The 27098-nt window shown below is 34.3% G+C and overlaps 1 protein-coding gene across 2 annotated transcripts; it reads left to right on the forward strand.

Annotated features, from left to right (window-relative positions):
* Positions 1 to 1271: 1271 nt before the first annotated feature.
* On the forward strand, positions 1272 to 21930 carry LOC123559534 (uncharacterized). Of its 2 annotated transcripts, XM_045351433.2 has the most exons (12): positions 1272 to 1569; positions 6470 to 6621; positions 7527 to 7677; positions 8603 to 8695; positions 10460 to 10594; positions 12470 to 12645; positions 13958 to 14072; positions 15137 to 15237; positions 16488 to 16597; positions 17892 to 17997; positions 19206 to 19247; positions 21232 to 21930. In XM_045351433.2, exons 1-12 carry the CDS (start codon positions 1326 to 1328, stop codon positions 21343 to 21345), a joined length of 1539 nt encoding a protein of 512 aa, XP_045207368.2. In that variant the 5' UTR covers positions 1272 to 1325; the 3' UTR covers positions 21346 to 21930. The 2 variants fall into 2 exon arrangements, with proteins under 2 accessions (XP_045207368.2, XP_045207369.2); XM_045351434.2 differs by lacking the exon at positions 19206 to 19247.
* The last annotated feature ends 5168 nt before the right edge of the window (positions 21931 to 27098 follow it).

Consider the following 27098-nt stretch of genomic DNA (forward strand, 5'->3'; position numbering starts at 1 on the left):
AACGACACATCAAAACATATGAATAAAATCTACAGAAGGTTTTAGTAACTACATATTTAAAAGAAATATGCATAATAAATAAAGTGGTAAATGTACATGATCCCCGGTCATGAAGCTCATTTTCAAATTAGTTTTATTCAGATTAACAAAGACCCTGTAATCGGAAGAGAATGTTGAATACCCGGTTTAGTTGTTTTTCTTCTCAGTCTAGTGTGTAACCAAAGTTTTATTATTTTATTGACTTATGTCTGAAGGTTAACTTCCACTACAGCTTTAACAACAAAACTAAATGCTTCTGTTTCTTGACAACACACTCCTTCACGAGCAAGATAAAGTATGGAAAGAGAAGTTTGAAGTCAGTTGTAGGTCATAGGACATATGGTACATGTAACTGGTGAAGATGTAATAAGCCCAGTCATACCGTTAGATCACACAAGTATGTCCGAAATCATAACAGACGTGCCCGTTTGATGGAGCAGAGTAGCAGCACCATGACCACTAGACTGAAAAAGAACATGAATATAAATATGGAAAAAGGTATGATCGAAACAATTTGGTAGAAATTTAGGTAAATGTTTGTATGTTTTACACAATCAAATGGGTGTCAAGTTGGATTATTTTACATGTGGAAAAACGTTTCAAGTTTGCATTCGCCAGAAAAGTAGTTGAGATCGAGGGTTTACGTAAGAACTTGAAGACACTGGTTCTTGGTTTCCCGCCAGTTTGGGGACCATTTATTGTCAAACAAGAGATTTGTGTATTCAAGCGGAAACCTGGTGAAGCGTATAATACACAAAAGATCACCAAATGATCATTTAACAAATTGATAGCGAATCCATTGCAATATGTTGATTTAGATTCAAGTTAGCTATAAGAATATGTATTTAAGAAGTCAGCCTCCGATTATTTTTCTCACTAACATGTTAAACCTGCTCATTTTCATTATTTTGCTTAATTCATCTGAATATCCTTTCGAGTTCGGAATATGACCTAAAAATTGCAACTTGTCCCGCTTCTTACTTTTAACCATTGATCAAGGGCGAAGCTTTGTCATATATTTTCGTGACTACACATATTTTCAAATATTAAATGTAGTCTATTTTTAGAAAGATTTTAATTTATAAAACGTATACCTGAAACATGGTTTGATTTCACGGAAAAACTAAAGTATCTGAATATCGATTGATGACAAATTGATAAAACGCACGTAGAAATTGTCACTTGATGATATCACATTGTGTTATCAGTAGAAAATAGATTGTGTAAATAGTTTGCCGGGTCAAAGGTATTTAAGAAAATAAGCGGTATTAACAATCCTATATATCATGTTTAGTATGGCTGGTTTTAGACTTTTCAATGTTGTGATATTAGTAGTCATAGTTAATTGTGTATCAACTGTTTTAAGTAATGATTCGGAAGAGGAAATATTGGTGACGGATGGAATGTTATATGAGAACCAAAGGGAACAATTTGGTGATGCACTAGGATATGGATATTTAAGAGATAAACGATACTATGGTAATGGTATAAAAAGACAACCTGATGAACCTGCCAGCAGCGGTCAGAAAGGTCTGAATAGTTGTTTATTTATAATTTCATTACATAAACATATCAAAAAAAAAAAAGACCGTTTATTGATTACTTATTTGAATAGCTTTGATCATACGTAATTGTATCTAAAGGGTATTTGTGTTGTTTGTTTTCAGCGGAATAATTTAAACTTGAGAAGCGGGATAATATCCGCTTATGCAGGATTTAATAGAAGTATATATTTTTTCACATATTGTTCGAATTTCATTTATTTTTTTTTATCTTATGAGACTTGTGTGATATTGTGTTATACATTAGAGGCCAGTTATTTCATCATTTAAGTAAGATAGGAAGCTGTATCAACAAGACACTTAGTCTAGTAAAATGATTGTGTGCCGTGTTGTTTAAATAAATTTCAATCAAACTTAATGGATTAAACATACATTATTAATTCAAATGATTAAGAAAGTTAATAGATAGCATTTACAAGATACTAGAATGATATTTTCGTAATCAAATTATAACTATAACTTATCGTCAGAGCCTGGAGCTATTTCCGTCGATATATAAATATGTATTCTATAAATTATTATGCTGAAAGACATGCAATACTATATATAAAATTAAAGCGAAATGTTTAATGCATATGCTACGCAATAGTTTTATTCTTTCTCGATTAATCCGGAAAAAAAACAGGACATAGAATATTCTCCGACTTAAAAACGTGTACAGAGATGCAACAAAATAGACTTAGTGGTAAGCATCACCAAACGTCTGACGTTGACATAAAAGTGTTTGCGCAAGTTGTCATGTTACTGAAACAAGCGTCTGTCTCAATGATGTTATAAAAACTGACTTTGTGGTCATAGAGATATGGAAATTTGGATACAAAGAAAATAAGGCAAAAAAAAAAAATCGAACGGTTTTTCTCAAATGTATAATTAAACCATATAATAGAAATATATTCCAGTTGTAAAAACGCAATTTTAAGTTGCTGCTTTACGTTTAGAATATAAAACTAATACCTCTAGGTTAAAAGTAATAGCTGATTTATAATTTCTAGCATAAATGGTTAAAACGGAAGAAAACGTATTTTAAAATTTCGCACACGTTCCTTCAAAATAAACATAACAAAGGAAGTGACGTCAACGTCAAACGACGTAACAAAGGAAGTGACGTAACCAGAACAGTTTGAGAATGCATTTTTGTCATGTCGTAACCATCGTTTTTCAAGATTTTAACCTTTACCCTGCCTGCTCAATTTCTAAAATCGACTGGTCTGTCATTTAATTTTGGCAGTACTATTTATTATTTATGGGGTGTTACTGAAAATTTTCAGACTGAATAGCGAACAGTGCAGACCATGATCAGCTGGCTAATCTTGGTCTGCACTAGTCGCAAAGGTAAAATCGCCTGCCACCAGCAGGCTTAAGGTTAAGGATCGTGTTAACTAAATAAGTAAATGGTTCAATTTAGTTGTAATAAGATTTTATGAATTACAATCTGAAACTTAGGTCCAAAAGGCGATTTTATAGTTTAAATAAAATATGGAAAATGTTAGCCATTTTAAAAACGACAATGTTATTTATGGTGTGATGTGTCGTACAATAAAGTAATGCGAAATTGACTAGCCGCTTGTCAAAACAAGAATAGTAAAATATTCAGTACACAGGTTTGTTTTAAACACTACATTATCTTCCTTTTACTTAACAATTGATCTTGATCTCTTAAGTTATAGACCTCTTCTGTACTACTGTAGTCGGGGTAATTTCTATCATGTGGAAAATGAACAGAATATTCAAAGCAATTCACTTATAGACCTGAAAATGACACCCTGATTTGAATTTATTTTACTACTCTTGAACACACTGTTCAGCAGTAGTGTGATGTTATCATAATTTTAAAGAAATGAGCTTTATTGATAAATTGTCACTAAAAGATGTATCGCATATATACAAACTGGAAAAACGACTACACTGTCAAGATGTTTTATGGTATGTGATAAGGATAGTTGTGTGTGGTGGATTTTGAATAACAAATTTAACAACATAACCGCAACTTTGTTTAGACGTTTCTTGAAATAATTTCCTAACTAAGTAACAACATAACTAAATGAAAATATTTGCTACTGAAGAGTAAGTGCCCCTGAATATATAACATAAGACTACATGAGGAAAGTTATAGACAATGATTTTGTTTACATGCCCTATTGGAACTGTATGAGGAAAGTTATAGACAATGATTTTGTTTACATGCCCTATTGGAACTGTATGAGGAAAGTTATAGGCAATGACTTTATTAACATGCCCTGCTGGAACTGTAAAAGGAAAGTTTAAGGCAATGACTTTGTTTATTGTTTACATGCCTTGTTTGAACTGTAAGAGGAAAGTTATAGGCAATGGCTTTGATTATTGTTTACATGCCCTGCTTGAAATGTAAGAGAAAAGTTATAGGCAATGACTTTGTCTATTGTTTACATGCCCTGTTGGAACTGTAAGAGGAAATTTATAGGCAATGACTTTCTTTACATGCCCTGTTGGAACTGTAAAAGGAAAGTTTAAGGCAATGACTTTGTTTACTGTTTACACGCCCTGTTGGAACTGTAAGAGGAAAGCTATAGGCAATGGCTTTGATTATATTTTACATGCCCTGCTTGAAATATAAGAGTAAAGTTATAGGCAATGACTTGGTTTATTGTTTACATGCCCTGTTGGAACTGTAAGAGGAAAGTTATAGGCAATGACTTTGTTAACATGCCCTGTTGGAACTGTAAGAGGGAAGTTATTGGTAATGACTTTCTTTACATGCCCTGTTGGAATTATAAGAGAAACGTTTTAGGCAACGTTTTTGTTTACATGCACTATTGATCCTGTAAAAGAAAAGTTATAGGCAATGACTTTGTTTACATGCCCTGTTGGAACTGTAAAAGGAAGGTTAAAGGCAATGGTTTTGTTTATATATGCCCTGTTGGAACTGTAAGAGGAAAGTTATAGGCAATGACTTTGTTTACATGCCCTGTTGGAACAGTAAAAGGAAGGTTAAAGGCAATGGTTTTGTTTATATATGCCCTGCCGGAACTGTAAGAGGAAAGTTATAGACATAACTTTTTTAAATGCATAGTTTTAACTATAAAAGGATAATTATAATGACAATGACTTTGTTTACATGCCTTGTTTGAACTGTAACAGGAAATTTATATTCATCACCCTATTTCAACAATAATAACGAAGGTCGCTTGATGCATGTTGACATTACATTGAGCCTTTTCTTTAAGCCATCCTGCTTATAAATAGCCGAATAAGTATGAAATTTGTCATGCATAGGTTGCATTATTTTGGAAAGTGTCATTGAATGACTTGAAAATATATATATCAAGAAATTTAAAAATCTTAATCGCTTCGTTATATGTACAGGACTCTCAAAACGTCAAAATTGAGAGGGAAAAAATTAAACAAAAATTTCATGTGCTCCCGCCATATCTTTTTAAAACTTTTTTCCGACGATCTACCAATCAATTTGACGTGGCGTGGAAGAAAGGAAAAGAGAATGTTTATTCTAATATATGGATTCCGTTTTGTACACCCCCCCCCCCCCCATGAGTGGTGGGGGCATATAGACTTGCTCTTGTCCGTCCGTCCGTCCGGGCGTCCTTCCTTTCGGACGTCCGTCCTCCGTCCGTCCGTCCTTCCGAGAAGGTTGTGTCGCGCCTAGCTCCAAAAGTATTCGACGTAGAGTCACAAAACTTTACAGGAATGTTGGTCAGCATGTGTAGTTGTGCACCTGGGGTTTCGCGTCCGGATTCATTCAGTCGTGTAAGAGTAATGACCCCTGACTTTGTAAAAATTGGTCATTTTAGTGTTGTGTCGCGCCTAGCTCCAAAAGTATTTGACGAAGAGTCACAAAACTTTACAGGAATGTTTGTCAGCACGTGTAGTTGTGCACCTGGGGTTTCGCGTCCGGATTTATTCAGTCGTGTATGAGTTATGGCCCCTGGCTTAGTAACAATTGGTCATTTTAATGTTGTGTCGCGCGTAGCTCCAAAAGTATTTGACATAGAGTTACCAAAGTTTACAGGAATGTTGGTCAGAATGTACAGTTGTGCACCTGGGGTTTCGTGTCTGGATTCATTCAGTCGTGTGGCAGTTATCGCCCCTGACTTATTTTGTTTTATTTTAAGTTTTTTCATTACACAATACCAGACTTCTTGTCCCGACTTACTCAAAAAAAAGTTTGTGAAACATTTATGTTAAAATGTACTTGACCTTGAATCATGAAACATTAGAGGATTGCTTTATAGCCAGTGAAGTGTTCACTGTAGGATTTTACTCAGCTAGGCCAGAGTTATGGCTAACTAAGTGAAAAATACACATAAGGTTCATAAAAGTTTGTGTTGCAAACATCTTAAAAATTATTTAACCCGAGTCATAAAACAATGTTATAGTGACAGGAGTGGGGGCACCTGTGTCCTATGTGTTACTATATAGATTTGACTTATCGTACAATATTACATTCACGAATGTCTCTTTTTACGACATATTAAGATACGCGAAGTAGCTCCAAGTTCTGACGTTATGTAAAAAAAGTTGGTTCAACGCTGAGAGTCGTACCTTTACCTAATTTTTGAAACAGTGTGCTTATCACAGATGGAATTGAAAGAAAGCCATGACGTAATTTTGGTATTGCACTAGTGTAATAAAGCTTTGTGTATTTCCACTTTGAATTTATTTGACTCGTTGAATAAAATTATTGATAAAGTGCTCGGCAAAGCCTCGCATTTTATTATTTTATTCAACTCGTTTAACAAATTCAGTATAAAAATACTCATGTTATACCCTCCAAGTAAAACAGTTTTATGGTTTTATCTCCAAGAAATACTTTAAATGTAAAATATAAATATAAAAATTGATTTAATAACTAAATCGAAAATCTCTGTTTCAAGAAAAGCGGAGTGGTGGAAAATTTGTTCAGAAGCGTTCGGCAAGTGGATCGGATATTTTCGGAACTCTAGCGGGTATATCTGGTGGTTCGGTGATACATGCGGATAAGACAAATATTTCAAAGGCAGTAGACATATTGTCTTCAGTGACATTGGTACGTTAGAATGCACTACATATGCTTTAGTTCTAATGGCTATAAACATATATTTGAAGATTTCAGTCATACATATTTATACTGTTAAGAATTCTGTGCACTATATATTGATTCAATCCTGACCTACGATTTAAAAACACAATGTACAGCTAGTGTAGCATTTGGGACGGAAAAATATATTCAAACATCTGAATTTATTTACTAATTCAGTCACAGCAAAAACATACGATTTTATACGACAAACTTGGTCATTAACAGACCCAGTGATATCGAGCTTTCTTTTATTTTGCTTGTTTTTGTTCTATGCTCCTAAAGGATCTTTATACGGATTCCGTTAAATTGCTCTTCAATATGGCATTTATATCTGCTTTAGGTATAACTTCGATACTAACCTTTGCTCTAGCTGTCTGCAGATACAATAGGGTTATTTAAATAGTAAGTCGATCTGGGATGCTGTATTCGGCTCTCGTGGATTTTTGCAAGATCGGATCTCACGAGGCGCACAAGCGCCGAGTGTGATCCGACCTTGCAAAATCCACGAGAGCCGAATACAAAATCCCAGATCGAGCTATTGTTATAATAACTGTGCGTATACGTTTAGATAGTTCCCGTTTTTTGAAATACTTGTCTCCCATGATAAAACTGGCAGCCATTTCAGGGGATAAATTAAAGACATGTAATCAAGTTAATAAATCAACAAAAGAATAGTGACTGTGTAAAAATGTTTATCATAATCCTTCACACATGTAAAGATCACACATATAGCAACATTACAGGAAAATATTTTTCTTTTAACAAAATTTTATGGCAATGGGTGAAAAGTTTTCTGACCTGTTGCAGATTTTATGTTAAATATAATCCTCAAAATGGCGACAATGACATGTGAAAAGCATCTATTATTTCAGACAAATCCAGTGATTGTGACAAGAAAACAGCTTACAGTTAACGGCGTTTCTCAGGTTCTGTTCTACGTAGACCAGTCACTAACTAAACTAGCCTTTGAAATAAAGACGTCATGCTGTAAACCGCAAAAGTTGATAGTCACCGATCCAGCAGGTAATTGAAACATACATCAGAATTATTTTACTCATTAGTAACTGCGAATCCAAATGCCTAGTTATATAATAATGGGTATGTTGTTGCAATATATTCTACAAAAATCAAAACTCATTGTTTATACATTTCGAAGGTAATTATTTCTTTTTGTGTCAGCTAAAATATCTAAATTTCATCCATTGTCTTTTATATACCTTTTCCGACTGGGAACATTCCAAAAGACCACATAATCCATCCTTATCAACTTTGAAAAAAAATACATTGTGACATTATGAATCCAAAGTAAATAGAGGTATTAAGGATATATTCAGAAATACAAATAAATGTAAGTATTAAAACGGTCTTCAAACAGTAAATATTAATAACATGATACTGTTCAAGATTCACCGAATATTGTACTGGTTGGAAAAAATCAATCTATAGTCACACGTCATAATTAAGTTTGGAATACCTTGATTGTCGTATTTTATTCTTAAATGATATCCAAGTTAAAAAATAAATCTGTAAAAAGATCCTTTGGAAGCAAAGAATGCAACCAAGAAGAACAATATCAGACTCGGTTTGATTGAGTCTGTTCATGAGAGGTAATGAAATGTGCAACAACTCTCACGCTCCCTAGCACCGGCTTAAGCGGAACTCTATAACACATATGTTGAATGGACTCCATGATCCCAAAGGACTAGAAAATATAACAACACTGAATCCAAGTACGTACGGGGGAACTTTTTTACAGCCATACACTATATCAAATCATAAAATAAATGAAAGACTGTAAAGTCGAGTTGATATTAAGTTGTTCATCATTTTGACATGTGTTGTAATTCATTATAAATGGTTAGGTGCAGCTATTGAAAACCTTTCAATAAAAAATATAAAAATAAATGGTATCGAGTGCTATAAAATAATGTTAATAACTATGTAACAGGTAGCAATTTGACGACGACAAGTGCAAATGTAACTTTGAAGGTAGATACAACAACCATGACATACGTGCAAATCTCAAGGAGTTTTGTTCCTGGTTAGTATACATACGTTGTAATCTCAAGGAGTTTTGTTCCTGGTTAGTATACATTCGTTGTAATCTCAAGGAGTTTTAGTCGTGCCCTTAAAAGTTAGGCTCTTGTTGCTCTGACTTCAGACAAGTTGTTGAGTACATTGGTGTAATTGTACCTTAAATTTACCTTAATTTTATGTTTTGCTTTATTTATCTGTTACTTTTGCACTAATGTTAGAGCCATTCTCAGCGGGGATTTTATTTACATTGTGTTGTTTAACTTGTTGAAAATAGGGTAAGTGCGAGGCTGGCATGCCCTAAACGCGTTTAAACCCCCCAGTTTCCTTTATTTAGGTTACTGACCGTTCCAAGGCGGTGCCCCTATTTTCAACAGGTTGTTTTGTCTGTCTTGTATTATGTGTTGCGTATGTTTTCTTGTTTATTGTGGGCGTTTTTCCTCCACCCCACTCCCCCTTTTGCCCTCTCCTTTCCCTTGCATTTACGCTACTTTTTGCTCCCCTCCCCCTTTACTTTTAGTAAGTTTTCGTGGCTCCCCTTTGTTTTTGCAGCCGAATCCCAAGACGGTACTTGTTTGTTTTTTTCCTGCTTGTGTGGGTGCGTTTGTTTGCTTGTGAGTTTATAACGGTGTCCTACTGTTTTCTTATGTGTTGCTTGTTCGTTTTTCTATGTTATTCAGTTGATCGTCGTTGTGTGTTTATCTTTGGTACATGAATGTCTGCGCTATTGTGGTTTACGTTGTAGTGCGACTGTTTTTAAAGAACATGGCATTCCCTTGTATATTCGTCCTTGTTCCACTTTCCCCTTCGGATTCCTCCCCCACCCCGACCCCATTTCGCTCCTTACCATTTCCTTCCCCTTTATCAATATTTAGCTTAAATTAATATGTACTTGTTGGATGTTTGAAGCAACCCGTCTGAAATATTTTTCCATTACAACTTCTTTTTGTTGTGGGCCAACTATGTAAATGCGTGGCTCTGGGGCTGTGTTTTTGGTGCTCTGTGCTTCCGAGAAATCTACCCTTACCTATTATCTTTAGTTCCTGGTTAGTACACATATGTTGTAATCTCAAGGAGTTTTCTTCCTGGTTAGTATACATGTGTTGTTATCTCAGGGAGTTTTGTTCCTGGTTAGTATACATAAAAAATGATATGTTGTAATCTCAAGGAGTTTTGTTCCTAGTTAATATACATGTGTTGTAATCAATCCCAAGGAGTTTTGTTCCTGGTTAGTATACATGTGTTGTAATCGATCCCAAGGAGTTTTGTTCCTGGTTAGTATACATGTGTTGTAACTTCAAAGAGTTTTCTTCCTGGTTGGTATACATGTGTTGTTATCTCAAGGGCTTTTGTTCAAAAATATTTTATTGGGTTTAACGTCACACCGACACAATAATATGTGAATATATGAGGGGCAAGAGATTCGAAGAAAGCGGCCATAACCACTCGGCCATGGAGGCCCCAACAAAATCTTAGTCGAATTATTATTTCAGTCAGTTTTTTGCCTCCTAGTATCTTCTTGTTAACATTACCTCAGGTTATTTGTTATTCGTCTTCGTTGACGTTCCTGTGTTGCAGACGCAAATAAATGCTTCAAAAACTGTGTAGATTTTTGCTAATGCATTGGTAGTAATTCAGATACCTGTATTGAGTTTGAATATATAACATAGTAAAAAAACATTAATGGAAATGACTTGAACGTGAGATAGGTCTGACAAAGTTCATGTGCATTGCAATTGTTTTAATATGCCTGTTTATTATCTGTATGCAGGAAACTGGACCTTGACAATGTACGACACGCACAATCAGGACTACGACGTGACTATACACGCTAGCAGTGTCATTAACTTTGATTTAGCGTTCTGCGACAACCTAGGGAATTCAGTATCAGGACAGCCTTTACCAGGTAACTCTTCACTGTTCGATTGTCTTCTGAGAGATAACATAATTATTTATACAGGTAAAGATTTCTAAAGACAATTTCTACACATTCAGACCCGTACTGTTTAAACGAAAAACATTGTCGATGGCTAGCAGTAATGTTTCGTTCATCAAATTCGAGACAAATCTTTGATCTACATTATAAAATATTAAAGACAAATACAACATATTTTCATTTCAGTTCATTTTGCTCCGTTACCAAGGAGTCAGTGCAACCACAAATCATAATCTTTTAAATGTCTCGCTTTATCGTTGAACTCCGCGTGATTTTAGTAAACTATTTGTAATACAATCTGTATGTGGACAATAATCTTAGGTAAATAATACACTTAATAATGCGACTATATGATCAGATATACTTTAACCTACATATTTAAATATTAGAAACAAAAATATTGCAAAAATGTTTGAAAATGGAACAACAGGGCTCTTTAACTTGAAATACTATGCTTCAACATGGAAATACACACTTTCAGTTTATGCTTAGATAAAAAAAAAGGTTATGACATTCTAACAGTAAGAACAATGAACATTCCAATAAGTGACAGATGTTATCAAGTAAACAGTATACTTTTAAAAGTAAACAAGGCGTTCAAAATGCTTAAAAGATGAATTAACGGTACAACAACGAGGTTAAAATCTTTTCGTTCTTTATTTCTTGCCTGGTTGTTTAGATTGAAGGTATGTCTTCATTACTTTCCTAAGATGAATATCATTTCGTGATATTTCGAGTATGGTTATTAATGTGTACCAAGGTTTTTGTACAAAGCAAATTCTTGAGCACGAGTATTGTCGCTATTTGTTTAAGAGCAGTCTATCGTTCTTCAAATATTTATAGAATGGTATAGAACTTACCAAGTCTGCACTAAGTATATCGTTTTGATTAATTGCTGATAGAGTACCGTTTAGAACTGACTATTATTGTTTATGGCACCAAATGAAAAGGTTTTACATGTTTCGATAGATTTTCAATCATATTTTCATTTTTTATGCATATTGACAATATGTTTTTCAAATACAAAATAAAATTGAAAAAGTTTTATTAATGCCGAAAGCCCCGTCTGAACCCAACAACTAAAGCATGAAGAAATTAAAAGGATGGCAAACTACATACAAAAGATGCAAATGATCATTTTTATGCAAAAAAAGACAGCAAAATGAAGACAGCTGACAATGTCAATTTTTGTTAACTATGAATATAAACCTTCTTTTGTGATTGTTTTTTGTTTGAAAAGTCACAGTTTGATGCATTTTCAGTACCAGGATCAAAATCATTGAACTGACTATTAGTAAGTAAAACTGTGACTTCATCAATTTAGATATATTGAATAATACTAGCTAATGGCGAAATCGTTCTGATAACAGATTATTTATGTATGGTAGAATAATAAATTTGGTATTTTATTTTCGGAATTTAAATTTAAGAATGACAGGTTATTCATGCCCCTTTGAAACTTAGCAGCTGGTAATTACGACTCTAGCCGAAGCGCAAGATGTTTAGTGAATAGATAGCCAAATCGAAACTCCATATAAAAGCTATCTCGTACAACAGAATGCAAGTATTATTTGAGCCCTACCATGAGAAAACCAACATAATGCATTTGCGACCAGCATAGATCCAGACCAGCCTGCGCATCCGCGCAGTCTGGTCAAGTTCCATGCTGTTCACTAACGGTTTCTGTAATTGCAATAGGCTTTGAAAGCGAACCGGATGGATCCGGACCAGACAGCCGATGCGCAGGCTGGTCTGGATCTATATTGGTCGCAAATGCAATATTTTGGTTTTCTCATGGTGCGGCTCATTTAAACACAAGATTTTCCAATGTTTGCTTCATCGTAGGCAGAAATTCAACGTATGTTAAAGTCACGCCGCTTGGAAATGACATGGTATCAAACTGGACATACCTGCAGATAAAACACTTGAACGGATCGCTGCTTCAGAAGATACCGTTAGGGGCATTGCGAGGGTCTCGGACTAGTAAAGCTTTTCTTGTCCAAGTTGTATGGCCAGATATGGTAAGAACCATCTCAGTATATGGAGTATTCAGCAAAGAAATCATTCAAGCACAGAATGGCAAGTTCTTGTTGAAAACTGCTTAAAATCCATAACATTTTTATAGTGAAACCTGTGTAAGCATTGTAACATTTTTAGCTCACCAGAGCCAAAGGCTCAGGATGAGCTATTCTGATCACTCACCGTCCGGCGTCCGTCGTCCGTCGACCGTTGTCCGTCGTCCGTAAACTTTTACTTTAAACGACATCTCATAAACCGCTAGGCCAATTTCATCCAAACTTCACAGGAATGTTCCTTAGGTGAAGCTCTACAAAAATTGTTCAAAGAATTGAATTCAATGCAGAACTCTGGTTTCCATGGCAACCGAAAGGAAAAACTTTTAAAATCTTCTTCTCAAAAACCAGAAGACCTAGAGCTTAGATATTTAGTGTGAAGCATTGCCTAGTGGATCTCTACCAAGTTTGTTCAAATCATGACCCCGGGGTCAAAATTGACCCTGCCTCAGGGGTCACTTGATTTTACATAGGAAAATTTTTAAAAATCTTCTTCTCAAAAACCAGAAGGCCTAGAGTTTAGATATTTGACATGTAGCATTGCCTAGTAGACCTCTACAAAATTTGTTCAAATCATGACCCCCAGGGGTCACTTGATTTACATAGGAAAATCTTCCAAAAAAAATTCTAAAAATAAACCAGAAGGCCTACAGCTTAGATATTTGACCTGTAGCATTGCCTAGTGGACTTCTACAAAATTTATTCAAATCATGACCCCGGGATCAAACTGACCCCGTCCCATGGGGTTACTTGATTGTACATAGAAAAATCTTCAAAATTTTCTAAAAATAAACCAGAAGGCCTAGAGCTTAGATATTTGACATGTAGCATTGCCTAGTAGACCTCTACAAAATTTGTTCAAATCATGACCCCAAGGGGTCAAATCTTTTCCACAAGCCTTTAAGCTAAATTTTCTTGAGTAACATTATCCGTTGTAGCTAAACGTCAAAGATGCTGTGTTCAAGAACATATTTTCAGTACAACAAAAGCACCGTATAATTAGCTCAAAAACGGGATTCAGATTCTTCGTTTGTTTGACTTAATTCTAAAATATACTAAAATTCTACCAAAATATTACGAATGAAGGCTTTCCCTTGTTGTGTAAGGTTTAATAAGCAATGGAAATGCTGTCAGGACCAAAACAGTTGAGAACTTTAATCCACCACTATCCTGCTTCTGAATTATCTTACAAGACTTAAATAATTTGTCTACTCAAACATCTGGCTGGTGTGAACTGATATTTGTTTTATAATATATACAGGATGTGCGTGTTGGAGTTGTCGGAAAAGACAAGGATGGTAACACATTCACAAGAGGTCAAGAAACGCTTGTTCAACCTGTGGGTATTCGACTCAAACTTAATAATTCTGATGCAGGTATGATAAATGATATTTTGATATTTACTGATAATAAAAGGAGCTTCCACGATCGAATGTGTAAAAGTCACTGACTACGAATCACTTACCTCGCGGTAAACTCGGAATCTCGCTTGGGGTGCACAGTTCTTTAATTGAATTGAGCCGTGCCATGGGAAAATCATCATAGTGGGTTTTCGACCAGCATCGATCCAGACCAGCCTACGCATCCGCGCAGGCTGGTCTGGATCCATGCTGGTCGCAAACCCACCATGCTGGTTTTCTCATGGCACGGCTCAATCCGTCTAGCTTTAGCCAGATCTGTAGGTCCGGCCAAGTCCTTACTCATCCATAAAGAAATATACGTAGAGGCACTTTGGGCTGTAAAGATGACCTACCATTTTGTCGTTGCCACGCTAACCCAAACAAACATACGAATGCTAACATGTACCACACGCATGATTCTACACGTATGTGCTTGTATTATCAAGAATGATATTCATACAATTTATATATTTCGAATCTTATATAAAAAAAATGAAAAACATTCATTCATATACTTTGAAAAACATTTTCTGTAATAGGAAAACTTTTTTTGTCAAATTCTAAAACGTAGAAACAGAATTGAATGTAAGAAATATATCCGTTGACTCCTTATTCCTAGTATTACAATGTTAGCAAAAGCTTGGCTTAAAATATGTCTTCTGATTTGTTATAATATTACGCGGTTATTCGGGAAATATATCATGGCATTTCCCCCAATTTCAACTGTGAACCTGCTTGTACAAAAAGTTGTAATGTTGCAATTATATGACATGGGAAAATAAACAAGAGTATTTTTGTCAACATTTCGATTTTCTTTTTCAGTTTTAGTACCTATGTTATATTATGCTTACTAAGTTTTAAGTTTTCTTTATTGTTTGTATAAGTATCTATCAAATAATTGTCCAAAAATGACTGAACATTTTATTTTGAAGACCATTCTTACATATATGATTTTTCAAGTCGTGTATAGACGATGAATAATTTGCGAGCCAATATATACCATATTAGACTGACTTAACTGTTGTCTTCTTATTTTGCAGAATTTATCCATTCCTGCTTTGTTCCTTTGTTTGTGCCATTTACGATTACAAACACGGGGCCATCTGGTAGCTTTGTCCTTCAAGCTACAACAGACAATATGGTAGGTAGCAATATCTGCTCATTAAGTCTGGCTATCAGCTAGACTTTTTTATTCTTAATATTTTTTATGTTTTATCCTTTTGTTTTCATTTCTAATATTGCGTCCTGGCTCTAATTATGTAAATTTTGCGATGCAAATAGCCTATTATCGTCTAAGATAACAGACAGAAAAATAAAATAATATTTATCTTTATATCAAGCTACCCGTTGAACAGATAGTGACTGTATATAAGCTTTTCCCTTATTTCATCGGCTCTAGATCTGCTAGGAATAAAGCTAACATACTTGATAAAGGACATCTGTAGATCAGTTCAGCTTCAAACTGATCCGGCCGATATATCTGCTCGGAATTTTTCAGCAATTATCGTCAGCTACCATTTTATTTCTTAAGTGAGCCTAATAACTTGAATGTCTTTCATGAACTATGTTAAGTTTACCATTGTTTTACGATTACGGGCTGAAATTGTAGCTTTTGCCAAAATGAATATTTTGTTACATCTGTATCCTGCGCGGATGTCGGTCCTGTGCTGTTATAATAGCAAATTCTGAAATCACGCCGATATTTCAAACATATTTCAATTCTAAAAGATACTATTTATGTAACTTCTTAAAAATTGTTTTCAGAGTAGAAAAGTACCAAGATATTCAGCATTTGACATTTATATTTATTAATAAATTGACCAACTATATGATTTATCAAACATGAAATGCAAATTACTGATATATAAAGTTACATTTGTTATTTGCGCTGCGCATTTGGTAAATCGCGCAGGTTAAATTTATCCTGTGCAACAAAAATTTGTTTTATGCGCTGCGCGTTTGGTAAATAGCGCAGATTTGTTATCTGCGCTCAACAGTAACATTTCTACAGCGTCATTAAACGCGCTTTTATCATGCATAAAGTAACTACATACTCTATACACTTCGGATAAGGGTGATCGATCTTGCACTATTTCGGACAGTCCATATTATCTGATACATATTTGTTCATATAAAACACTGAAATGTATTTTTCGATTCATTACAAAAAAAAAATAAAACCATTTCAAGTAACGTGTGACGGTTAAAATATTAAATATATTATTTACTATAATTAAAATCGTTGACAAACATTGACGCTTTGAAATATACAAATTAAACGCAAAAATATGTTAAGACATTTTCTTCCAAGCTGGCAAGGCGTTTGGTTATTAGAAATGTTGCCTTTACAAGGACATCTACTAAAATAAACTAATACAAGATTTCTTTCAGAATTTTCTTGCCAGAACTTCTCCAGTTGTGGTCAAGATAGACAGCTTAAGCACTGTGCAGGCACACTGTGACGTAACTCTGACATCATCTCCGAGTTCAGACCAAACTACGTAAATATTGACTGACTGATTTCTTTTGAATAGATATAAGAGTTGATACCAACACAGAATAAATATAAATTACTTGCCTATTTTTGCTTCATTTTGGTTTATTCATATTAAGAACAAAAGTGCCGTGCTGTAAACCTGAAGTGTAAAAGACAAACGGGGACATCATGATATATATACTAAACATTAACTTAGCATTTAAAAGAGGACATCCGATATCGATACAAATGTATCAACATCAATGAAATTGCATTTCTAACCTAAAATAGTGTTGCTTGCTTAATAGGAACAGTAACGCATACAAGTCGTGAGAGTTTGAGAACATGTATTTGTCCTTATCGCATAGTGCGGCAACTTTCCTTTGATTTTGCAGCATGTTATACATAGTAACACACGTTATTACTACAAAACTGTGCTGATATCTTACAAAACTGTTGCGATATATATCAACACGGAAATCTCTATGGAGTTTCATAAGAAAAAAAGTGTTCCGATATATATCAGCACAGTAAAACTGTTCCGATATATATCGGAACACTTTTTCTCTATTGAGGTCCAATCAAGGAAGTATAATTTTTTCCTTTCAAAGAAAAGATGATTTTAGCTCCAATTTACAGTTCACAGAGAAAGAATTGTCACAAACACCTACATTTATAAAGTAAAAGAATAAATAAACCAGAATATTTCAAAAACTTGATAGTTATTGCCAAATTCAGAAATACATGAAATATATGAAATTCTGAGATTTCTCAAATGCTTCTTTTTCTTTGATTTTTTTTACAAACAAAACAACAAGTTTTACAATATGTCTGGCCAATGAAATGCAAAGATTTAAAACCAATGCAGAAATTTGTTGGGTATCTGGGGAACACATTTTCTAAAACAGAAGTTTTAGTGTTTCAGTCAGCGAAGCGCAGAAAGGGAATCAAAATAGTAAAAATAATAATAAACAAATTTAAATGAAAATGATATATAAATTTTAATGATAAACTATGCGATAAAACAGTTATAATATGTAGTGCTCGTGTGTTACCAGGATATATCAGAGCTAGGGGTACATCTCGTTATTTTTCTCTTCACATATCTGTCTCGGCCTACCGGCCTCGACGATATGTGCAGAGAAAAATACCCTCGATGTACCCCAAGCTCTGATATATCCTGGTAACACACTCTCACACATACTATAACTATTACTTGCAGTCCTTGAATATTCGTGTTTTCTTACAGGCAAGTTATAATATCGGTTGTTGATTTTCTTACAGGCAAGTTATAATATCGGTTGTTGATTTTCTTACAGGCAAGTTATAATATCGGTTGTTGATTCAGCATCAAAATCACAGTATGTAACGAAGACCATTATAGCAAACGGAATCAGTTGTTTTGCTCATGTTACCCACAGTTCTGTAAGTCCTGCTATAGCTTATTATCAAATGCTTTTTTGCCTGAAGATTTTTTGCTAGTTTAAGTATAGTCTTTGACATTGTATTATTCTTGAAAAATGTATTACATATATACCAAACAAGTTGTAAGTGTATTGCAAATAAGGTACATTTACCTATCGACCTGTTCTTTATATGTTTTTAATTTCGTATACTAATTATTATATTAGCTTTGTATTGGGAAATAAGCAGAGATCTGCTGCGGAAATATTGCACGACTTCAGGATAGCAATATTCTTCTGCTAAAGAACGACTGCATCTTTCCCGAGCCCGCACGCTTAGCTCAGTCGGTAGAGTGTTGGTCTACGGATCGCGGGGTCGTGAGTTCGATCCCCGGGCGGGGCGTATTTTCTTCGTGACTATTTGATAAACGACATTGTGTCTGAAAACATTAGTCCTCCACCACTGATTCATGTGGGGAAGTTGGTAGTTACATGCGGAGAACAGGTTTGTACTGGTACAGAATCTAGGAACACTGGTTAGGTTAACAGCCCGCCGTTACATGACTGAAATACTGCTGAAAAACGGCGTTAAACCCAAAACAAACAAACAAAAGCATCTTTCTCGATGCAAAGATAATAAACGTTTGTTTGTTTGTTTTTGGTTTAACGCCGATTTTCAACAATATATCAGTCATTGCTTAAATATGATTGACCAACTTTAAAAAACATTTTGATTGATATATCATATTTCATTGTCATGGAAAATCTTCCGAATGAAGAACAAAATCTGCTTTGTCATTTATTTTTTAAAAACTCCGAACAATATGACAATTGCCATCTTGCCACTTAGTAACGAAATACGCTTACATAGAAATATATTTTGAAACAGTGAGGCAAATATGTTGCCAGGGAACTAGTTTTAATCCGGCTGTATCAGTTTTAAACATTTGTTGTTCTGATTTAGGAACAAGTAAATTGCCACAAATACAAATAAAATGACCGACAAACGTATCCACCCAAGCTTGGATGAATATAATATATTTGATGTTTTTGAAATTGATTTTGATACTAGTGCAGCCACAAAAGGTCGAAGGTTTTATGCTCACTTTCTTATTACTTTCTGAGATAGCCATTGTCACAAATTCATGACTGTCCCTTGTTTATAGTTAGTACAATAAAAATGTTAGATGAAAATATAATAACATGATACATATATTATTATAAATGTAGACTGTCTCATCATCAACACAAAGAGGCATGCCAAATGCATCCGTAAGTTAACCAGCATTTCTTGTGTAACCATATATTAAGGTCTTTCAGAGGCGGGGCTTGACCGATTGGTGAGCCGCCAGCTAGTTAAATAATGGTTACCGATTGCTTATCTGTCTGGTGCTTGGCATAATAAGTCTTGTAAAATATTCCAAATTTCACAGAAAACATTAAACTATTTGATTTGGACACACTTATGCCTGTTAACAGTACCTTTTTATTTAATTAGCTTATGTCTGATTGACTATTAATGTTTTCTCTACACATTAAAACAACCAAAAGCTGTTATTTATTATCAGTTTAAGTAATACTAATATTAGAATTGCTAAAGCATTATTTCACCTAGCGGTGGTCTCAAACATTATATTTCGTAATATAGTAGATACCTTTAAATTTCGCTGCATAAAAATATTTTGTTACACAACAGAACTTTGCCTGTCTGTCTACAATGCACGAAAACTTGCTCTTGCAAAAATAAATGTAAGGGGTGATCCAGAAGTAATGTCATTTCGTCCATTGCGCATTTATTTATCATTATATTTTAATAGAAATAAGATGAAGATATTAGCAAATTCAATTATGATTACATGCATGAATATTATTTTCTAGGGTTGGTTTGTTTTGAACCTATGAAACTTGAAAATTCACCCCTGAAGGCACAAAATAGCGATTATTTCATAAACTGTTAAAAACAAACGGTTTACATAAAGAAACTCCTACTCGTTCGAAACTGAAGTATTGCAGTAATACAGTATAACAAGCCTATGTGGCTTGTTACTGCTTATCGTCAAACATGTCAATTTCTGACGTCAGTAACGTCAGTGACGTGCGGCGGCCTTTGTTACCATTCTTTCTGCCCGTGTCGATATCTCGATAAGTAAACAACATTTTTATGATATTTTCAAAACATACTGTACATCATACATTAAGGTAGGAAGTTTGTTGTATTCATTTCATTGTATATATTTTATGGCTCCAGTGACATTACATTTGGATCAACCCTCGTAATACCGCAATATATTCATTTTCTATTGCAACCCTCTCGTATGTGCATACTTCTTATCCGAATATAAATATATACCAGTTTGCATTAATGCTGTATTAAATATTTAACACTTACAGTAGTCGGTAATTGAATAAGTATGTTACTGGAGATATGCCAGTAAATGTGTCACGGTCGCATTAATACCAGGCAAAGAATTATGTACACTATTCAATGACTTATCATATTTATTACATGTAATAATCATAATTCTATGTTTTAAATTCTACGTGTCGAACTGTTGATCACTAATCAACGCAACACAATCTTCAAAGACAATAAATGAACTGCCCCGATATGTGAGAGAGAAAACAGTAATGGATATAGACTAGCTATCCCTCAAAGACATGTTTTCATTTTGTTCCAGCTATAATATATACACGCAGTAATCCAACTGTTACTTCAATACCATATATCCCTGTGTTCAAGTCAATATTGATTATTCGCATTTTCCTTACGTTTTGCAGATGATATATAATAATTTAACTACGTCTAATAAATTAAATGCCGACTGTAATGGTCTGAGCGCACGTGTTTCTAGCGCTTCCTGGATAAATTCGGATAACATGTCCAGTTCAAATTCTGATTTATTTTGCGTCAATTTACACATACTTATCATTTTTTCTATAGTAATAGTTCTTCGTATGGTTTAGTCTATCTGCTTGATAGGGAGGACTAATTTTAACATAAAATGGGATTCGTCTTCTATTTCATTCCTATCGCGTATATGAAAACCTCTTAGATTTCAATTAATTAAGTTTAAATCGTTATTACATTAGCGATAAATTAGTATTTATACATTCATTCAGTTAATTTAGCAAACCGTGTTCAATGAGGTCATCTTAAAAAAACTGCAGTAATTTACAATGAAAAAGAATTCAATAAGAAACATGATGCTAACATTTGTGACATGTGCATATCTTCATTTTGGTATATGTATTTCAGGTTACTACAACTGGTGCTTCAACATCATCCGGGATGCAACTAAATCTCATCCTATATTTATTAACGGCAATGGTGACGTTTATTACAGTCACAACAAACAGTTTTGTATTGTGATCACGGTTTGCATGTTTTTCACATGTTCGCAAATATGGGTATTTTTTTCAGCACAGCAGGGTATTTAAATATTTTGTATACATTTTGTTCAGGAATTATATTTTACTTACTATTACTAATGCTTCGCATAAATTAAATCGTTACTAAAACTGGTTTTGGTTTTCAAGAAATATATCAGAATATCAAAAAACAATTTAATCAAAGATATTACAAAAAATGTATATTATTGATACAGATCTTTTATTGTTTGATATATGAATTTAATGGTGCATTGTTAAATAAACATATAATACTACAGATGCTTCAAACATAAGTAACTCCCGACATGACAAAAAGTTAAGTGACATATTCAAAGACACTTTGTTCATAAAATAAAATATGTTGAACTTGAAGAAAAGATTTGCCGTGTTATAGATTCGTTGTCGTGTTTTTTAAGTAAACGACCATTTGTTTTTGAATTTTTATAATATGTCTTTTTTTTTTAAAAAAAAATACAGTGTGTTGCTTGAAGATTGTAAACAACTTTTATAGGGTTTTTTTTTGTTGAATGACATCTATGACATGCAAATAAAATAGTTCCCTTTATATTGTTCTGTTGTATTGTTTTGTTCAACATCAGTGTTTAAAAAGTAGTACAAATCAAAGGTAAAGATAATTTTGAAATGTAGTCATTTTACTATGATAACATAAACTATAACCTAATCAAGATAAAAGGTAAGGGTAGATTCCCCGGAAGCACAGTCCAGAACACCGCCATGGAGCCATGCATCGCAAAGTAGGCCCACAACAAAAGAAGCTGTCAAGGAAAAATATTGGATGGGTTCCTTCGAAAATCCAACAACAAGAACAAGCAGTCTCCCTACACCGTAAACCACAGCAGCGTAGACACGCACGTACACACAGACGCAAACGCATACATATATATGAAAGATGAAAGAAATACCAACAACAAACAAGACAACATACGCAACACAAAATACGAGACAGACAGAAAACAAGTTGAAAATAGGGGCACTACCTTCGTACGGTCAGTAACCTGTATAAAGGAAACTTGGGGATTGAAACGCGTTAAGGGCATGTAAACCTCGCACCTACCTATTTGCAGCAAGTTAGAAAAGACAGAGTAAATAAAATAACCCCCTGCTGAGAAAGGCTCTAACATTAGTTACAAAATACCAGATCATATAAGGTAAAACATATAAATAGGGTGAATCTAAGGTACATAAGTACCGCACAGTATTATTGTGCTTTTATTTTTAGCAATATGTAAATAATCAATCAGTTTATTTTTTGATTAAAAAAAAAGATGTACGATATAAGATCGATAGTTGGCTTGATGGCACAGTAGGTTAAAGTGGATGGTCATGTAATCATTTTGTGTTAGTTTTGACAGTTTTTGCATTACGTATTTTGTGTAAGTTTGTTTTTCTCTGGTTTCTAATTCATTGTTGTTCTTATTTTCGTACAAAATCGGTAGTATCATCAATGGATACTGAAGTTATGACCAGTCAATGCTATCTAAAGTTAAGTGTAAGATTGATGTAAAATTGATAAAACTAAACTTTAAAAAAAACATCAGATTATATTAAAAATAATAAATACAGTTTTAAAAATGATTTTTTACGGGTCATGGAATCGAAGTATAAAACGAATACCGTAACCGCTCTGCCAACGAGGAATCACTGATTGCGTCGTAAACGTAGTGTATTGACTTAATTTTATGTAATTGTTTTGTTTGTTTACATTTCAAAACGCCCTAACACTGTGCGATACCTATAATTACACTAATGTTCTCGACAACTTGTCTGAGGTCAGAGCACCAAGAGCCTAACTTTTTAAGGACACGACAAAGCAAGCTGCAAGACAAAATTTCATTCCCTTCGTCCGTTTTCTGTAGGACTTGTTTTGTTGGGTTTAACGTCGCACCGACACAATTGTAGGTCATATGGCGACTTTCCAGCTTTGATGGTGGAGGAAGATCCCAGGTGCCCCTCCTTGCATTATTTCATCACGAGCGGGCACCTATGTAGAACTACCGACCGTCCGTAAACCAGCTGGATGGTGTCGGATTTAGGAGAAAAGCTTCACAGTGTTTTATACTTTATTACTCATCGCAAAGCGTAGCGAATAAGTTATTAACTGTAGAGAGGTCAGTCACCAAACATGAACTGTGCTTCACGATTTTCGCACTGTATCCTCTTTTGATAAATATTTTTACACATTTTACAAATATTTAATTAAAATTAGCATTTTGTTTAATTTTCCTACTTTTATAAACTACTCCCAATAGTATACCGGGTGTGTAAAACAAAGTTTAAGAAATGTGTTTTAAAGTCTGTGTTATATTTTTCAATATTCGGACGATCTGTAGCAACATCTAGTGAAAGCCTTCCGTCGTTTATGATATCGGTAACCCTATTGTAATAACTTTTTGGTAATAAGAAGATTTCTATCATGTAAATACTCTAACTTTGAGCAAGCTCTTGCAAAACGAATAAATGGTAAAATATAGTCACCGTATAATATCGATCGAGAGACATCCCAATCAAGGAGGGGAAGTTTACAATTTCAAAATTGAAATCTTCTCTTTTATCATATACTTTTGTTTCTAAATTATATTCACAATTGTTACATTTAAGTCCAAAAATGGCGCTTCTAAATCTGAGGTATAAGCCTTGTTCAATGTAACTCTTTTAGATAAATGTGTCGTACTATTTTACTTTTTCTGAAAAATATAGGTTGTCCATATTTACAATATCATATCAAGGTAGCTCGAGGTTCCATTGAGAGCTTCGGTAATGTCAAACACAAATACAAGTTTTTTTGGTGGTTTTTCAATCCAGTTACAAAATGTTAATGCATATTTCTGTCAAAGCACGGAAATCTAACGTGACGTTGACATTTTATTTGGCGCCATATAGGTGCCGAAAATGAGTACTGCTGTATTTGACCTACCATTTTATATAGAAGGCGTTTTAGAATCGAAATGCTATAACAGAATGGTGGTACACAATAATATAAAATTCTATTGATTTTACTTCAGTGGTAAATGTACAATACAATATTTATGAAGTGATCCATTATCATATACATTCAACAAGGTAAGTAGCTATAATACACTAAAGGCGACATATTACTGTACGAGTTGTCTCTCTTTGTTATTATTTTATTATATACACTTAATCCACACACTGTATACGGTTATTAGGCGCGTAAAATAACTCATAAGACTAAGTTATTCCGCGGGACGTGTTGCTTTCCCTATTCTAACACTGTTTAAACACAGTTACCCGTTAACATCATGTCGATGTACTACATTTGGCGTCATACATTCGCCATGAAATAGTGCTTCCCTATTTGTATTTGTTTTGATTAAAGACATATTACAATCCATGTTTTAAAACATCTTAACAATACGAATCGGTTTCACGCTACGTGTATAATTCAGTCGTTTTACACCCTCATGAAATAATTTTGCAGACGTATAACCTCATCTTATTATTACGATATGGTTAAACATGGCTCTGCTTTATATGAGCCGCGCCATGAGAAAACCAACATAATGTATTCGCGCAGTCCGGTCGGGATCCATGCTGTTCGCTAACGGTTTCTCTAATTGCAACAGGCTTTGAAAGCGAACAGCATGGATCCTGACCAGACTGCGCGTATGCGTAGACTGGTCTTGATCCATTCTGGTCGCAAAAACACTATTTTGGTTTTCTAATGGTTCTCCTTTATATTAGATTAAATCATAACATAAGGTTAAAAATATGAATCGTAATGAACTTTGTTGTTCTTTACATCTTTATAGCATAAAAGTGAAATTTTATTCTAACGCTGCCATGTTTAATACCTATTGGTGCATGATGCTCCTGCATGGGAAAATGTATGTTGCGGTTTTCCGATCTAATATATCGATCAAAGTATTTTACGTAACCCCAACGTGTCGTTGATATAACGAAACTGGCGCTGTTGCTGACTTTACTGCCAACAAGCACTAAGCACGTTGAAATCAGCCAAGGGCGACTAACGGGTTACATGCTATACAAAGCACCATTAAATACGAACAGTATTTTGTTCTTACAATATAATGTAAATTACAATATTAGTTGTAAAACATGGATTGAATAAAGTAGACAAGGAAAAGTTTTTTCTAAAAGGAATGAATGAATGAAGTGCTGATTGCTTTATCATAATGTTCGCATATAAACTTAATAATAAATTTTATACAGTTACCAATAATATATGTTGGGGCGAAAGACTTTCCAGGAACAAGATACAATTACAGTTAAAATATGTATATTAGAAACGTTTATACATTTTTGTATACTCAACAATAAGATACAACTGCAGTTAAATAAGTTGATGAGAGACAAAATCATTAAGATACAATTTGAATATATTGGAGAGAAAGGCTAAGGTTACATCATTAACGTACAAGACAAAATAAATAACATATAACAGGGTACATATAAAAAGTAAATTAAAACAAGGACGGTCTGTAAGGGAAGTGGGTGCAAGGCATCTTCACGCTGATACTTAATATGACTTGTTTGTCAAGACATTGGAAATGAAAAATCCATATCAAATTGAATTACGCTCTTACACTAGTGACCAAAGATCCGGATGTTTCAAACAAAACATAAAATCGTGTACCATGGTGGATGATTTCTGCCATTTCGTGTTTTCGCCCCGCGACCTCACCAAGCGAAAACACGAGCTTTAACAAGTAAAAATGGCGAAGTCGCGGGGCGAAAACAAGAAATAGCAGAAATCAGCCACAATGTCGAAAACACGATAATTAACGAGGTCGTGGGCAAAAAGTCAAGATTTAGTAACTGAAATGTCGGGGGCGCGGTACGAAAGCAACTCGACGTTAAAGCAGCGCTAATTATCGTGTTTTCGCCCTGCGCCCCCGACATACCAGTTACTAAATCTCGCCCCACGACCCCGCTAAACAACGAGCTTTCGCTCCGCGACCCCGCTTAATAGCGAGTCTTTAACTTGTTAATTCTCGTGTTTTTTTTTTTCACCCGGCGGGGTCAAAACGCGAAATGGCAGAAATCAGCCACCATAGTGTACATAATAACTTTTCCGAAGTAAGACCGCCAAGAGTTTTAGATATAACAATGCCCGTTTTAGAACTTAGATTAACAAGGGTCGATTTGTTGATGATTTTTAAAATACTGTTTCATTTTTATATCAAGTTTGCACTTGTATTTGAGCAGAAAACGGACCCTTGTTCTGCCAAGATGTTAGCGTCTGGTCCTTGATGGGGTTAACCATCACTAACCTATCCATTGTCTCATACCTTGCTATTTCACCATCTCATTCTGACAATTTCTGACAGAAAGGCTTTCCAACAGTATCATAGAGCTTTAACGAATTCGTTTTTTCCTTTCGAAACTTAAAGCTGAGTGGAAATGTTTGTGTTTTCGAAAGACCAACTAATGTTGTTTTGCAAAATAGTGCGTCTCTTGGCAGATTTTTTTCCTTCATAAAACTATAAAATTTAATGAGCGATTGCGGAATAAAAACTCTATGAATTTGAATATAGCAGACAACAAGAAACGTTTTTATAACATTTCGTCATACAACATCCAATTGGTTACAGATGCAATCTGCATATATGAAGTTACAAAAGAACATGTACTTTTCATAGTTGGATATAATTTCAGTTTTCTACTGATCTGATAATAGTGAGCTCATTGCTTAATTCATAATCATTTTATGCTGTTATTGATAAATGAAGT

This window comes from Mercenaria mercenaria, chromosome 10 (assembly GCF_021730395.1).
Source record: "Mercenaria mercenaria strain notata chromosome 10, MADL_Memer_1, whole genome shotgun sequence".
Lineage (NCBI taxonomy): Eukaryota > Metazoa > Mollusca > Bivalvia > Venerida > Veneridae > Mercenaria > Mercenaria mercenaria.